General features: G+C 38.3%; 1 protein-coding gene across 6 annotated transcripts in view; it reads left to right on the forward strand.

The window, feature by feature from the left end:
* The window catches only part of ehbp1 (EH domain binding protein 1), a 126,368-nt gene that overhangs the window by 61,548 nt on the left and 47,545 nt on the right, over window positions 1–17,275 (forward strand). For all 6 annotated transcript variants that reach the window (XM_039654159.2, XM_039654271.2, XM_039654413.2 and 3 more), the window contains 4 exons: window positions 2,756–2,804; window positions 7,327–8,184; window positions 9,912–9,953; window positions 10,039–10,179. In XM_039654159.2, the coding sequence (XP_039510093.2) occupies window positions 2,756–2,804; window positions 7,327–8,184; window positions 9,912–9,953; window positions 10,039–10,179 (1,090 nt within the window). The remainder of the gene's footprint in view (window positions 1–2,755; window positions 2,805–7,326; window positions 8,185–9,911; window positions 9,954–10,038; window positions 10,180–17,275) is intronic.

The raw sequence follows: 17,275 nt of genomic DNA on the forward strand, positions 1-17,275 counted from the left end.
CTCCTTACATAAGCCTCAGCACACATGATATGTGCTTCCAGTGCATGGGTGGTGATGCAACTTACCCCCTCTGTAAAGGGAGAGTTCAGCCAAAAATTAAAATGGTGACATTTTGTTTTCTATTACACATATTGAAAAAAATCATATGGGTTTGGAATGTCATGTGGGTGAGAAAATGACAGAAATTACATTTATGAGTGAACATGTTAAATGTTATGTCAAGAAGTAAGTTGACTATTAGTTGACAACCAAAACAACTTTTAGCCCACAACTACCATTGGCAAAAGGCTTTAAAATGAATCTTTTGCCACAAATGATGTACTTGGATTTATACACTGCCAAGTCAATAAAATGGAAAAGATATATTTTTAATCTATAGATACTAAAATAGATAGATTTATTAAATGGAAAAATTCCTTTTCCCATAAAATGCATTTCATCTACCATGTAGGAAATGCACTTTTACATGCAAAAAACCCCCCAACACTTTTTATCATTTTGTATCATTACAAAAAGTAAACCATCTCTCAATCACATTGACAAAATTATAGTATGCACATTTTGTTCGATTAAGGGGGTGACAATTTGTCTACTGACACATATTACACCTGTCTCTCTATAGATGTTATTATAGTAACTCTTTACTCATATAACACTATTAGAGCTGTAAGAGTCTCTTGAATAAACAGTACTCAGTTTTACAACAAAAAAATGCCTTATGACACTATGGAGATTCACGGTTTTAATTTGATTGTTCTTTTTAATGTTAACCCATTATAAGCTGTTGCCTTTGATCAAAATATTCATCAAATGACTCATTGACAGATACAGCCCTAAACTCTATGTATACACAACTCACTTATTTTTACCTTTTTCTTTCTTTCTTTCTTTCTTTCTCTCTCTCTCTCTTTGAGAATCTCACTGTGTGTGGGGGGTCTAATATGGTTTATGATGGAGATTTAATCCCTCTTTCTTATTTCTGAACATTTTGTGTGTTTGGTCTCATCAGGAATGACTCAAATCCTCCTTAATTACTACACTTACAGCAGATTCATCACAGTGCTGACAGCGCCACGGCCAACCACCCTCTGGGTTTAGCATACGCTAAAGTATCAGGAATCTGGCCGCCATCTATTTAAGGAAGAGATTGACTGATTTATTATCTGTTACTTTTGCACTGATTTCCATGCATCAAGTATTTTTTTACCTTTCCTCTATACTTTTCACACACACTGGCCTTAAGTGACAGCCTGCATTTAAAATGTACCTTGTTTTGCCTAATGTCATTATGTGCATTGTTGATCAGTGATGATCAAAAAGATTTTTTTTTATATATATATATAAATCTCTGCAATGATTTTACTATACGGTACATTATCATAGACTTTTTCTATTAATAGAGTTAAAGGAAAAGGCAACAGCTAAATAAGGCAATATCCAAAATTGACAGTCCTTTACTTCTCCTACACCAGAACTTTATAAAGAAAGGATTGATCTTCAGACCCTGTATAATTTAATGTCTTCAAGAAAGCTTCTTCTTCAGTCATGATATTTTATTTTTTTTCTTTGAACACAGTGATAAGGCTGGCTGACTCTTAGCCCATCAACTTAATTCCAGATCATCAGCACAACATATTTCCCAAATTGTAGATGATGGGGAATGAACTATTGAACCCCTTACAATTAATAACATTTTTATGAACTTTTATTCAAGATTTATAGAGTGGATACATCTTCTATATACTTCTCCAGTTGCTTCAGTGGTTGGGTGCCCATTAAGCCCCCTTTTGTTTACAATTGCAATTGAACCACTGTCTCTGATATTAAAATTGAAACTGATATTAAAAGTGTTGAACATAAGCTCTCATTATATGCGGATGACTCGCTTCTTTACATTTCAGATCCTCTATCATACATCATTGATATTATCAATGTCATGCACGATTTTGGAACTTTCCCGGGCTATAAGTTGAATATCTAAAAGTGAACGCATGCCTGTTGACATGCATGGTTTATCTTAAAGCATATTAAAAATACCTGGTAGAAACAAACACCATCAAAAGCTTGATTTTTACCACAGGGGGACTTTAACTATTGCATAATTATTATTATTTTTACATTTATTTTATCATTATTATTTATTCATTTTCATTATCTTTTGTACTATTACAGTTTAATTTACATCCCCTAAGGCAGTCTGTCCTGGGTAGGTTTGGTAGGGATTGAAAATGTAAAAAAAAAAAAATATTGTAGTATACTATTCAAGATAGAATCAAATCTCAGTAAATTAACTTTACAGTATTACCAGCTGAAAATGCAGTTTGACTGGATGCGTTTATAAATGCCGTTTCATGTGGAGAAAGGCTTTTAAAACACATTGTGCCTTCGGGGACAGTACCCAGCCCACATCAAGGTTTAAATGACATGTAGTGAATGCTTATGATAAAAGAAAAATGAAGGATATTTTCCATTTTTAGAGTAGCCCCACTACTGTTTCCCCAGCTAAAGAGAGGAAAGACCCCAGGCGCACAGTGGGTATGGTGATGGAGAACGAGAGATGAAATGTTTTAATGTGTTGAGTGCTTGAGTAAAGGGTGTGTGTGTGTCTAATTTTGCTTGCACTCACACACACTCTATTAGTTGTGTTGATTGCAGAGCTGTGAAATTGCATGTTACAGTTCTACAGCCATTACATGAGATGCATATTTAAAGCTAACTCTCTCTCTCTCTCTCGCTGTTCTTTCCTCCCTCCTAGTGACTACAAGGCTCTCAATCCTCAAGATATTAAAGAAAACAACAAAAAGGTAAATGCTGCACACTCTCTTTCTCTCTCCGTTTGTTTGTGCATCAGTAATCCTCCTCATAGGTGATTTATTTTGTTATAAATCTGATTCACTCCCACCCAGCGTTCTCTAATTGCCACTTTTAGAATGCGGCTCCCCTGCCGACACTGATGGAAAGAGTGTATGTGTGTGTGTTTTTGCTCGTGTTTGTGGGGATGGAGTAAGTCACCTGGGAGTCGTAAGATAGCATCATAATTCATAAACATACTATAAATAAACTTTACAGGTTTTCTTCACAGAGAAAGAAGAAAAGAGAGAGAAATAAAGAGATATAAATCACACACTTAGAGTAAAAATGAGATCTAAGCAGAAGACACACACACTCCGTAAACTTGTGAAGAACTCCATTAACTTCAGTTGTTCTTAATTTAGGTATAATTGTTGAGACACGACTCAGGCCCTTATAGTTTTTTGAATTATTATTTTTATTATCCTTATCATTATCACATATATAAACACATTTACACACACACACACACACACACACATATATATATATATATATAAATGTATATATAAATGTATATATATATATAAATGTAAATGTGTGTATATATATGTATGTAGTAAAATATTATTTAAAAAAATTCTATTTCAATATATTTTAAAAAGTAATTTTATTCCTGTCATGGCAAATCCTGTGATAAATGTAAGCAGCCATTACTCCAGTCTTCAGTGTCACATGATCCTTCAGAAATCATTTTAATATGGATTTGCTGCTCAACTTTTCCTATTATCATCAATTTTGAAAACCGCTGTGCTGCTTAATATTTTTGTGGAAATCGTGATAAATTGTTTCAATTTTCTTTGATGAATAGCAAGGATTTATTTTAAAAAAATGTAACAATGTTGAAGTCTTTACTGTCAGTTTAATGCATCCTTGCCACATAAAAGTCTTAAAAAAGAAGAAAAAACACTAAACCTTAAACTTTTGAATGGTAGCATAAAAACTAAAGCCCCTGCACAGATAATGATAATAATAATAACGGCCATACTGCAAAATCAATGCAGAAGTTCTCAGTCCTGATCCTCGAGATCTACCTTTCACACACTCTTCCTTTCATTTTCAGCTAAACTTATTTATCTACTTCTCACTTTCTCCCCATCTCTATTATTGTTTTACATTATACTGTGTTTCCATTCATTCAAGAATTTTCAGTGGGATGTGCTCAACAAATGAGAGCGAGAGAGAGAGAGAGAGAGGAAGGTGTGGATATTGCTGTCTACTCTTAAAATCCTGTTTAAATAAACCGCCAGGTGGCTGTGCCAACAAGGATTATTCCAAGCATCTCTCTTCCTTTCTGTCTCCCTCAAAACACGCACATAATGTACAGCAGCGCACGACATGAAACAAATGTATATTTGCTGAAGAGTTGCTTCCTGGATTTGTGGATGTATAAAACTTAATTCCTCTGTAATTCCGCTCCATTGATTGATCACTGTATTCTGGAGTGCTGAAGATTATCTCTTATTTCAGCCCTCAGATTAACTCCATTTAGACTTTATTAGGTGTTTTTAATGTGCTCCTTGCGCTCTCCCACCATTCCTTTCATCTGTCATCACTTTATCCCTGCACTCAATACCTGCAGTCACTTCCTGCCTTAATTTCCTGCCCTCTCGTTCAGTGACTATCATATACTCAATTTTCGTCTTTCCAACACAGCAAAAGTGTGCGTACTCTCGCTCTCTTTGAACGATGAATGACTATCCCGAGCTAAGGAGGTTAAGAGCACTCTCTATACAGCCCCAAACACACATTTATATAACTGCATTCATTTACATGTGATAGAATCAGCGCGACCCTCTCTGGCACAGCCATGATTGCAATAATCTCCATTGAAATATGACAGATAAGAGCAATCAATAGCAGAGGGGAGAGGAGGTTTGGTCATACAGGCAGTGAAAAGAATTATTTTCTCTGTGTGTGTCAAGAGAGAGACTAGCAGTAATTTCCCATGATATCTGATCTGTGCTTGCACGTGTGCGCCTGCGTGTATGTGTTCCTGTGTTCCTCGATAAATGTGCAGACGGGGGGGGGGGGGGGGGGGAGGAGCCCCTTGCCTGTGTGTGTGACTGACAGCGATGGATACCTGTCAATCATTCAGCGATGTCATTCACAAAACAAAATGCTTTTCATTGTCCATTTAGCGTGGGGGAGGGGCCGACAGACTGGAGCAGGAAGAGAAAGTCTTAAACACACAATCGCACCGTTCACACGGGTTATTAGTGCTGCTGCATCATTTATACACTGAAAGAGCAAACAGCACATTTCTGTCAGTTGAATAAATAGATTTGGTAGTTGTTGACACAGTACATCGGAAGTGTAATTTTAGGGTTAAATCACACTCGCACACAATCTGCTGTTTACATGGTGTATTTATTCGATTTGAAGACTAGAACAATGAAACTGAGGGAATCCACAGGCACTTGTTGTGCTCCCTGTTAACAGGCATGAATACAAACACTTTTTATTATCTATATAATTGAATTATATTATTTTTAATTTTACAGATTAATAATAAATACTTTTTCAAAATGTCCTAATTTTATTTTATTATACACCATTTCAGCATATTAGAATGATTTCTGAGGGATCATGTGACTGAAGACTGGAGTAATGATGCTAAAAATTCAGCTTTGTCATAAAAGGATTAATATAATTAATTAAACACTATTTTAATTTGTAATGATTATTCACAATAGATTGCTTTTTTTTTACTATAAAGTTGTTTTTTTATGCAAATAATGTTATTAAACTGTTTTTTCCATAGTATGTTTATTCCTGCCAAAAACGGATTGTGTAACGTGGAAAGAAAATGAGATTTGGACCTCATTCAGCTGCAGTGTGAATGTAGCTTAAGTTTAAGAATTTCAATCAGACACTTTAATTTTCGTTCATTTCACCAATTATCCACTCTTTCTTTTGAGTTAAAACCCAAACAACACATACCTGAAGACTCTTTGTTTTCCCACCCTTCTTCGTTCCCCTTTTTTCTATTCAGCCGTCTCTACCTTACATTTGCCTTGCTCTGCAAAGCTCTGCGTCACCATTGTTGGCCTCCAGCAAACAGGAAAAAGAGAAGGCACGAGAGAAAGAAAGATGAGATTAATTGTAAATTGAGAATCGGCTTACCTTTTGATTATCCCTCCCCTCCCTTTCTCTTGCTTTCTCTCTCTCTCGCTCACGCCAATAAAAGGGACAACCCTGATAAAGTCAGTAGCTGGGTAAGCAGCAGACGTTGAGACAATAGTCAACACCGGTCAACAGGCTGAATTCTCTCGGCCATCAGCTCGGCTCTGATAGCAGCTCTGATAAGCCCAATATGGGGGAGGGCGAGACAGATGCCTAATTTGTAGGCTTTGCTTTATACTGTTGTATTCTCAGATTCTTAAGAGAAAGAGAAAGTAACTTTTCTTTCATTCATTCGGTGGATTACCGTGATAATGTCAGCGAGTTTACTTTCACTTCTTCCTCCGTTTCTCTCTCTCCCTCCCTCCCTCCCTCTATCTCCCGATCAGGGATTGAGTTTGGCTGTTTGATTATCTGCCTGTTCTCCTCAACCGGACAAATCAGTGCAATTATACTCACTGCGGAGAGAGAGAGAGAGTGACGGAAAAGGGGAAAAGTGAGAGAGAAAGTGAGGGAGATGGAAAGAGAGAGAGTGGGAGATATATGCGATAAGACTGAGGCAGGATTAGTTTAGTGTTTCTTGGTATCGTGCTCTCTTATCATGGAGAACCATCCTTGACATTAGCTGTCACCGCCTGCCGCATCCTACTGATCCCAGCTTGTCTTATCCCAAATCTAATTCCTGCATGCACCCTACACCCCAACTGTTTCTCCTTCCCATCACCCGACAACCCTCTTCCTTTTCACCCTTTACCCTATCTTCTCCTTTTCCCTTCATCCTATACTTTGGCGTTCTGTCCCACCCTAAACCCTGTTGTTTACCCTTTCACCCTTCATTCATTTTCACCACTCAACATGCACCGTCTGTCCCTTTCACTTGTATGCTACCGATTTCTCCCTAGTTTACTTTACTACTTTATGTTTTCATCATACCTGACATTTTCCCCTACTGTATATTCTCTCCAAACCCAACCCTTTCACCTCACCCAAAGTAGTCCAAATTAACACCCGCCGTGCTCCAAATACATGTTGGAATTTGGTAAATCAATAAAAACCTAACAATCATGTGTTCTATTGTGTATTAGTTTTAATATTTTTTTTATAAAACGATTACCTGATTTGATTTACCTGAATTTGAAATGTTTATTTTTTTGTTTTTAAGAGTTATAGTCTGAACCAGAATTACATTTTTTTAACTAGTTGCTTTTCAGATACAATGTTGTTGTTTTAGTGTGTTATGAAGAAATTCCTTTTCTAGTCCGCCAGTCCTTGTTTTATTTACCCTGTTTCATTTGATACTGTCCTTTATTTTCTGTGCTTTTACTTAAACATGATCTCTTTTTGTTTCTGCAGGCATATGATGTTTTTGCCAGTCTGGGAATCTCTCGGCTCCTAGAGCCGTCTGACATGGTTCTGCTGGCGATCCCGGATAAGCTGACAGTGATGACGTACCTGTATCAGATCCGGGCACATTTCAGTGGTGAGGAACTCAACATTGTGCAGATCGAAGCCAACAGCAGTCGTAGCACGTACAAAGTTGGAGATTTCGAAACAGACACAAACAGTTCTATTGACCAAGACAAGTTCTATGCCGAACTCAACGACGTGAACCGTGAACCCACTGATCAGGATGTCGCAGAAAGTAATAGTGAGCATGGTGAGAAAGAGGAAGTGAAGTCGGTCGTGACAGGCGGGGGATCTGGTTCTCTGTCTGTCTCACCTGGTGAAGTTTTAAAAGAAGTAGCTCCATCTTTACGGGTGTCAAAAGCAGGCCGCGATTCTCCAGCAGCTCCGACGATCACAGAACTTCATCCACGACCCGCCCAGAGCACCAGAACCAGCCTGGAGACCTCCACCAGCCATCCTCCTTCTGCAGAACAGAAAAAGCTCCTCAAAGCAGATTCACTGGACTTGGGTGACCTGTCTCACAGGCTGGAGAAAGGGCAGTCGGGTGGGTTGACCACGGCTGAGACCAGAGTCTCCAGGGAGCAGCACGAGGCCCCACAACCTGCCGAAAAACAAACTGAATCTGGGCAGACATGGCAGACCGGGTCTTCTCTAGCAAACACACACAAACTGGGCTTCACGTACAATAGAGACGCTGATCTTATCAAGAAGAAGAGAGAGAATTTGCGCCACTCGGAATCTGACAGCACGTCAGACAGCAGTGCCCAGACCAACCACACACACACACCCGGTAAACACACACAGGTAAATGTCAACACACACACGCATGCTTAGATATGCACATATATCTGAATACAAAATGACAACATCTGTCTGACTGCAGTTCTGTCATTCTGTCTAAACTTTTTTTGTTGTTCTATCTATGCGTGTCTCTCTTTAAAGTCTATAAACCTTATGTCCGTCTGTTCTGTCTGTCTATTTTCTCTATCATTCTATCTGTCTATTTATTCCTTTTTCTGTCATTGGCTCTATCATTCTGTCTTTTTTGTGTCTGTCTGTCGTTTGTTCTATCATCCGACTATTCTTTTTAGCTGTTGTTCTATCTGTCACTGTCATTCTATATTTAATTTTCTAGGTGTATAAACTTGTCTGTTTGTTCTGTTGGTCATTATATTGTTCTAGCTATCTGTCTTGTCTATAAGTTTGGCTTGTCTGTCTGTATATCTATCTATCTATCTATCTATCTATCTATCTATCTATCTATCTATCTATCTGTTTGTCTCTGTCTATCTTTTTTTGATAGTTTTTAACAAAATGTAAAAAAAAAAAAATTTATTTGAAATTTTTAAGGTTACTTCCATTAAAATTGTAATTGTGCATCACGTTTGCTACCTCAGTTTAAATTATATTCAAATTCAGAGGTTGAATTAGAACTTCTGAGTAATTCTAAATTCAATTTCACACAACCCTGGATCCCAATATTCCGGATAACCTAGAAATACCAAGGAATTTTAAGTGTGATTTCCAGGCCTAGAAAAGTCATGAAAAAATGATTTCAAACAAGTCCTAAAAGCTCATGGAAATTTCTAACATTAATATTTAACTGATGAGACACTTTGTTAGAGTGATGTAAAATTTATTTTTAAAATACCTTATCCAATCATCACAAACGACTGGAAAAGTCATAGAACTATTTTGGAAATTCATTGGTCCAAAAGTGTGGGATCCATATTGAGCACTGGAAATGACCAAACCACACATGACAAACGGTCCAAAACATACACACTTACACATACACGCTTTCAGGTAACAAACACCGGTAGATACACATGCAAGTTAAATGAATAATGCCCTGAGCACTCCCAACAGAAACGCAGTTGCAACTTAAATGGAAAAAGCTGGCATATAAAATCAAAGCACATAAAACTGTTAGAAGCTTTATACATGTTTGATATTTTTGCCATTTTGTGAGACGCCTGATCGGCACAGACAGCAGCCGCGTGTCACTCGGAGTGGCATGTCATTATGTACAGGCCGTCCCGCCTGCAGCTCTAATACTGACACGGGTTATAGCGTGTTCCGCATGAGAGCCTCTCCTCATCTATACAGCATGCACACACACACTTGCAGGTGTTGCAGCACAGCCAACTTTTATCACACACACTCTATGTATCACTGTCATTTCTTCCACTGAATAACTTTCCAGCTTAGATTTGTCCTGATTTTATTTTGACATGTCATCAAGGCCTCTGCTGTGACATGAGGTGTGCTACCATGGTGACATTTACTTGCCACAATTTGTTGGCACTTCATTTGGCTGTTTTACTCAATGTGTTGTATAGTGTGGTTGCCCTCTCACCCACAATGTTAAGTGATCAGGGCAAACGTCACTCTTCCTCCTCTCAGCTGTCAGAATCACAGCCATACCAATCTGATGATAATTTATAGCGTTTAGAAGAGATGCTAATCTGACTCAGATATAGGGGAATGAGGCATCTAATGATTTTTCTACTTACTTTTTTTTTTTTCAGGAGGTTTTAACTGCCCCAGTGTCTAACAACAAGGAAGAGAAGGTAAAACAGATCATGGTTATACAAATACAAAAGGAAACATTGTTACACTCAAAATTTAATAAAAAACACTTTTTATCAATTGCAGAAGGTCCTGTCTCGTCAAGAGGAGCTGAAGGAGAGGGCCAGGCTGCTATTGGAACAGGCCCGAAGAGATGCCGCCATGAAGGCTGGAAACAAAAGCACCACTAACGCACAGTCGCCTACTCACACTCCACAGATTATTGATGTGAGTTCACACACACACACCTTTACTTGGATATTGACATTCAGGAGAGATTTCTTTTTTTTACACTGTGACTTTTGAATGTTTTTGTGAAGTCTCTTATGCTTACCAAAACTTCATTTTATTTGATTAAAGCCAAAACTTTCCCAAGCCACATCTCAACCAAGATAACTGTCTGCTCTGGATTAAGTCCCAACACCAGTCACAACACCAACTGAATGTAGATAAATTAAAAAAGGATGTCTACATCTGTTCTAAGTTAAGTCAACAACGTATTTGAACGTTATCTTTAAAATCTCTTACGTAACGTTAGGCTAACGTTAGCCTAACATTAGACAACGTTAACGTTAGCTTTTAGCTGTGTTGTTCATCATGTCAAATAGCTTCATTAACGGATCTGTAAATAACCGAGATGACAAATGTTAACAATGTTGTGCTGAATGATTCATGTAAATACTGTAGCACCAAACGGTGATGGCAACGATATGCGCTTTATCACATTTACACTGGGACCTATACATTTTTGCCTGGAGCTGAAGCTTTTCATCAACCTTCTCAACAATAAAATTCTTAATATAACCCTCAAATGCATAGTTAAGGCCCTTTAGGTGACTTCGAGATGATATATAATCTTTCTGCATCCAAAAATCACCAATTGCCTCCTGTGAAATATCTCCTACTGTGACAGCTGCCATAGCGCCTGTCCCCAAATTGTGGATGTTCCCAAGAAGGGAGTTTTTTCCAAATGAAACTAATTTCTTGGGACAAACTATTCCATAAACCATTGCCAAGTACAAATACACACCTAGAAGGTCCTTTCTATGTCTCCTCTCAGGACCTGTCAGACACGAAGTAATAGAGATTAATATTATTCTATAGCCGAGAGCCTGCATGCCAGAGTCTCTCATTTCACACAGGGCAAGTCTTTAAGGGTTACTCAAGGGCTCCAGGTAGTGATGTAGGAAGTGACCAGTCAGAGAACATCAAACTCTTCTGAGCTCAGTTCTGCAGGACGACTGACACTCGACGTCAAAAAGCTCAGGCCTCATCCGAATAACATTTCAGTTCTCCTGACATCCTGTTTTAGCGGAAGCATAGTGTGAAACGCAGTGGCATAAACATACAGAACAACAGGGGAGGGGTTTTCAGGACATGATGAAATATCTGGCGTGTGGTGGATTTATTCAGACGCTTTGCTGTATGAATTTTAAAAGGAAATGAGATGCCCTTGAATGAAATGCATAAGAAAGCAAAGAACAGGAACAAGGGGGCACCTCAGTGTGATGCTGCCATATATTAAGGGGTTTTTCAAAGAACAATATTTCTTTTTCTCACTGTGTCTATTCTCCTGCAAAAGTCCTCTGCGGTCTGATGAAGGGGAGATGGTCCTTATCCCGTAAATTAACCACGAATTAGCGTGCGTCTGTGTGTGTGTGCTCACAATGCCTCCATCCCAAGGACGATGTGCTAATGAGGCTTCAGTGCATTAGCGTGCCAGAATATTGAATTGTTTCACTTTTTAATAGAAAACATTGATCAAAAGGGAGCGTTGCTTGGCATGCTGGTAATTGTTAGTGATTTAGATTAGATTAGTTGATGTCTTGTTTTGATTAGTAGGCCCTGTTATCTTATCACTGGCCTCTGCATGAAGCTCCTCCGCTAAGAAGAGACTTTACGCTTTAGCATGCAGAGGGAATATTTTAATTAAATTAAGACTTGTTTCATTCTTTCAAAGTGTAGATAGAGATGGAGGGGTGAAAGTGAGGATGGATGAGAGCAAGAGAGTGAGTGAAGTCATTGGGGTGTAGTGAGCACTTTAGTATGGGCTAAAATACTGTGTGCTTCTGTTAAACGTTCTTGACATTCAGATAAAAGAATAGCAGGGAAGATTTGATTCGTTTTAGAATTAAAATTCAATGGAGGAGAAAGAGAAAAAAATGAAAGATTTGCCTACAAGAGAAAAGAAAATGGACCACAAAATTACACCACTGTTCAAACGTTTGGGGTCAGTAAAACATTGTTGTTGAAAGAAATTGATTATTTCAGGATCAAAAGTTGATCAAAAGTTATAGTAAATGCATAATTACATAAAACAAAGGTGTTTTGAACTTTGTATTCATCGAAGAATCCTTAAAAATGTGAATAATAGTAATAAGAAATATTTCTTGAGCACCAGATCAGCATTACAATCAAATCATGGCAAAGCAGATCAAAATTCTGCTTTGCCATCACAGGAATAAATCACATTTCGAAATGTGAAAACATAGAAAATAGTTATTTTCATTGGTAATAACATTTCAAAATATTACTGTATAATTGATCAAATAAATGCAGCATTGGTGAGCATAAGCTACTTCTTTCAAAAACAAAGTTTTGCAACGATGTTATGTATATGACGGGGGGGGAGTTTGTCAAACCATTTCAAGGGGTCTTTTAAATAAAGCACTGCTTCTCCATGGTTGCAGTATTGTTAGCATACATACTTGATTGTGTGCGAAGATGGCCAGCGGGCCAGTCATTGTCCACAGTCAGTGGTGTGTATCAATGGGCCATCAGTGAGCCCACCCCTCTCATCAGAACTGCTCTGTGTGTGTGTGTGTGTGTGTGTGTGTGTGTGTGTGTGCTTCTCTTGTTCTTTTACATGCCATGTTAATTGTGCTCCATTGTGCTGCGATGGCTCTCTTGCTTTGATCTTTGTCACCACTGTCTCCCTCACACACTCTCTCTTTCTCTCGTTTGCTCACTTTCTCTCCTACTCATTACTAACCCTATGTATGTGTGTGTTTAGGCCTTTGATAGTAAGCTAACGGTATAAATTGTTTAGTAGTGGTCATTGTACTATGGGTAGGTGGCCTTCAAAATCCATTAGGACCAAACCTCGGCGTCGCTCACATGTTCTTCACCCCCTGGTGAGAGCAAATCGCTAATTAATGAACAGTTAGAAAAAACACAGCGGCACAACGTCTCCTTCATGCTAGTTTACACATACGTGTACTTTTTAAGGAATGTTTCAGGCTTAATTTAAGTGCTATTAACATTTCTGGCACAGTGATAATTACTACAGCAAGATCTTTTAATTCCAGTAATTCCAAAAGGTTCATAATGACACTGAATCACCAGTGTTATTTTAGTATTTATTAATATTTAAATTAGTTTTATTTAGAAGTTTTCAAGTTTTAGTAATTTGATGTGCTTTAAAAAAATACATATATTTATAAAAATATATTTTTATTTGAGTTTTAGTCATTTTAGCACTACTTCAGTTTAAACACATTTTATTTGAGCTAGGTGCCAAGGCAGAATTTCTTATTTGTGTTTGAGTTTGTCTAATATTTTATTGTTTAGTTTATTTCAGCTCGAACAGTCCTTTCCAGGTTACGAGTTATGATGAAAGAACTCCTGTAATTTCAAAATTTAAACCGTTTCTGTCACACTAGCTTCGTGCTAACAAGTTTTGTTGCTAAAATTTTAAAACGCTATTTTAATGTTTACTGCCTTGTCTTGTGTTACACTGTGCAATTTTAAAATTTAAGGATGATTCAAAATGACATTTTGTGGTAATTAACATTATGCCACAATTGCTGTTGATAGATCATTCCTTTAACTCTCCCCCACTTTTTTCATTCTTTCATGGGCAAGACCTTTAAAAACAAGTCAAGAGAATCTTCTGTTTCATTTTCCTTATTTTCTGTCCTCAATGAAGAGAAAGCCAGGGAGAAGGAGCGATAGTATGTGGAAATGATTTTTATTTATGTAGTCCTTTAAATCATAAAAAGGGAGGGAGGGAGGGAGGGAGGCAGAAAAAGAGGACAGTGCATTTCCTCAGATTTTCTCAAGCATTAGTTGATCAGTGCAGTAATTTCACAGCGCTTTGGCCAGGGTAATTATGGAGGATACGGCGAGGGGGAGGAAAAAGAGAGGGAAAAGATTCCAGGTGAGCTTCCTCGTGTTCACTGGCTCGTTATGATTAGTTTAATTGGACTGTGTTTGATTTTTTTTCCGACGAGGCCCTGCTTCACCCTCCTGACTCTCTTCTCCGTCCTCAGCCCTCCCTCCCTCCCGCTCTGTGTGACAGTGCGGTGACTTTTCAGAGCCGCCCATGACCCTCCCTCTCAGAGAGAAACGGAGCAAACCTTTGAACTTGTGGCAGCCTCCCTGTGCGCTTGTGCGTGTGTTTTGAGGCAAACCGCTGCCTCTGTCATGTTCAGTTTTCTGCCTTGTTTAACTGCGACGTCAGTCGTAAAATCAACACGTAATCAAATATTTTGCTTTTTCTGTGTAAATCTGTTTTTCATGCTAACGCACGCACCACGTACAGCAGTATCTCTCTCTCTCTCTCTCTCTGTAGTCCACAGTCGTTAGCGTCTGCCCACCTCTGATGCGTGAGAGTCAGTGGGAAGGCCCGGGGAAGACCAATTGTCCCAGCAAGCACCAGAGACTCAGAGTTAATTGGGGCAATTAGGCCACAGTCGTCCTCCTGTTCTCTGTTCTTTGGGTCTGACGCCCTCAAACGATTCCCTCAGACTTTCAAAGGAACCGTGACTGTGTTTTCCATATGCATTTTAACATGCTGACGTGACTACACAGGCTCTCTCGCGCTGCATTCCGATTGTCTTTCTAGTTTGGAAACCTTTCTTTTTCTGGTGGATTCTCGTCTAATGAAACAGAATGGATAGAAGGTAGTTGAAGGGCTGTGAGTGTGGAGATCAAAGCGGTTGGTTGGAACAGAGAAACTGTTAGAGAGAGAGAGAGGGAGAGAGAGACGCCCCTCCAATCTCTTCATGAGTTGTGATCAAGCCACTGCTCTCTCCGGCATTACGCACACACAGTTATTTCTCAGTGGGGCTGTCTCCTCTTTTTTTTTTTTTTTTTTCGTCTCTCTTTTTCTTTCTCTCCGTTTCCACCACAACAACCACTCTGTTCTTCTCTTTCACTACATCATTCCTTTCTCTCTTTCCCACCGCCCTTCAGTTTTTAACCTCATTCATATGTTGGTCTCCTATGAATAAAATATGAAGGATAAAAGCATAAAGTTTAAGTTAATTTTGATATGAAATTGCAATTGTTTAATCCAGTTATTTCAGTCGGACTGAAAAGTGTTTGTTTAGACAGAGGGAGAGAGCTAAGAGAGTGTCTTTGTGAACGCTTTAATTAAAGTAAGTACAAGCATTAGTACTATATTTTCCAATAATTTGATTTTTTTTTCACATTCATACATTTTTAATGGTCATGCTCCAAGTCTTGCTAAAGACTGAAAAATATCAAACTTTTTAAAGTAAATATGAAACTTGTGTTGTGCTGGTTGCAACCCATATTACTTTTGTAATTTGATTTCTGAGCAGAGGTGGATATTAGTTGTTTCAGAATAAATAATGCAAGTTTGCTAAAACAATTACTTGGTTAACTATTGACATTAAACAATACCGTGCACAGCCTACACTATCATTCATGGTCAGTATGTTTTGTTTTTTGAAAGAAAAAAATACTTTTATTTATGAGGGATGCATTCAATTCTATTTCAACAAAATGCTGTTATTTTTTATTCATCAAAAATCCTGGAAATCTTGTTTTCACAAAATATATTAAATCAGCAACTGTTCGCAACATTGATAATAATAAGAAATGTTTCTTGAGCACAAAATCATAATATTAGAATGATTTCTGAAGGGTCACGCGACACTGAAGACTGGAGTAATGATGCTGAAAATTCAGCTTTGACATCACAGGGATAAAGTACATTTTAAAATGTATTAACTGAAAAAATGTTGCTAGATTTTTTTATCAGATAATTACAACCTTGTTGAATGGTAGTATACATAATAAAAGTGGAAAATTAAGTGGAAGAGTGAATTATTAAATTGATAATAGGTTACAAGAAAGAAAAGTTTTTTAGAATAACAAACAAAAAAAAAAGTCAGAGAAAAAGCAATTTTTATGTGTGCGGTTAGTGCACCAATGAATCTATTCACAATAACACCAGAAACGTGCAGTAGGAAAGTAAATGGGGCCAATTTGGATTTCACGTTTACGTCAATGCATGTTCCTGTTGTTATTGGAAATGATTCATTTGTGCTTTTTAACAAAGTAATAAATGGCCAAGCCTTGTTATTTTTCAACCCTCTCCCTTCATCTCTAAATCTAGTCAATTCCCAATTGACCCAATCTTGTTTTTTTTTCTCAATGAAACGCGTCACATTACGGAAGAAAACTGACTTTAATGTTGACTGAAGCAGGTGTGTGTTATTTGTGAGAACAGCTTGTGGTGAATGGCTCTTTCTGCCTGGTAATTATGTTGTCGTGTAAAGGGCAAGTTTTCTTCCCACTTGCACACAAGCCGCCTGCTCAACCTGTTCATCTACTACTGTTTCACCCGTATCAGGGGTTAGTCTTTCCAACTGCACACATTCAATGTGTGTGTGTGTGTGTGAGCAGTATTGACATACAGCTCTTCCTCCATCTATATATCCCTCTTGCCTCTGGCTCTCACATTGAAATCAGCATGTTTTGTCCTGTTTTGTTTGATAGTAATCCCTCGCTTGACATTGTTATTTTCATTCATGCCCACATTAGGTGTACGTATACATGTATGTTAAATGTGGGATGTCCATGGACAAACCGGGCCAATAGGCTTTATCCTTCCATCCTCTACTTCTCCTCTGAAATGGTTTTGTAACGGTTTGACAGGTTTCCTTTTTTTTTTTTGAGCCGGGTGCTAAGGGCAGGCTGTGTAGCCTGCAAGACATCTATCTCCATCTCTCTATTTATCTCTTCGCCCTTGCCCCGCACCAGTATCATCTGCACACATGCAGAAGCATAATTATGGCATGTACAACAGCCTTTGATAGCATGTACAGTTTTCTTCCTAATTCTTTATCAAATGCATTGATCGTGGTGTATGTGCATTGATCCAGGAACCACATCTGCAGCCCAGCGATAAGGCCACGGTGGCATCTCTCTCGCATGCACGCTCTCTCTCGCTCTGGTTTGGCTGGGGGCTAAAGCAGGCTGCTGTAGGATTAGCTGGTGCTCAACTACTTGCATTTTAAGTTGACACCTCAACACCAAGCAGAGGCCACATTACACAAGAAAAGCAGTCCGC

This window comes from Pimephales promelas, chromosome 15, assembly GCF_988280905.1.
Source record: "Pimephales promelas chromosome 15, fPimPro1.hap1.1, whole genome shotgun sequence".
Lineage (NCBI taxonomy): Eukaryota > Metazoa > Chordata > Actinopteri > Cypriniformes > Leuciscidae > Pimephales > Pimephales promelas.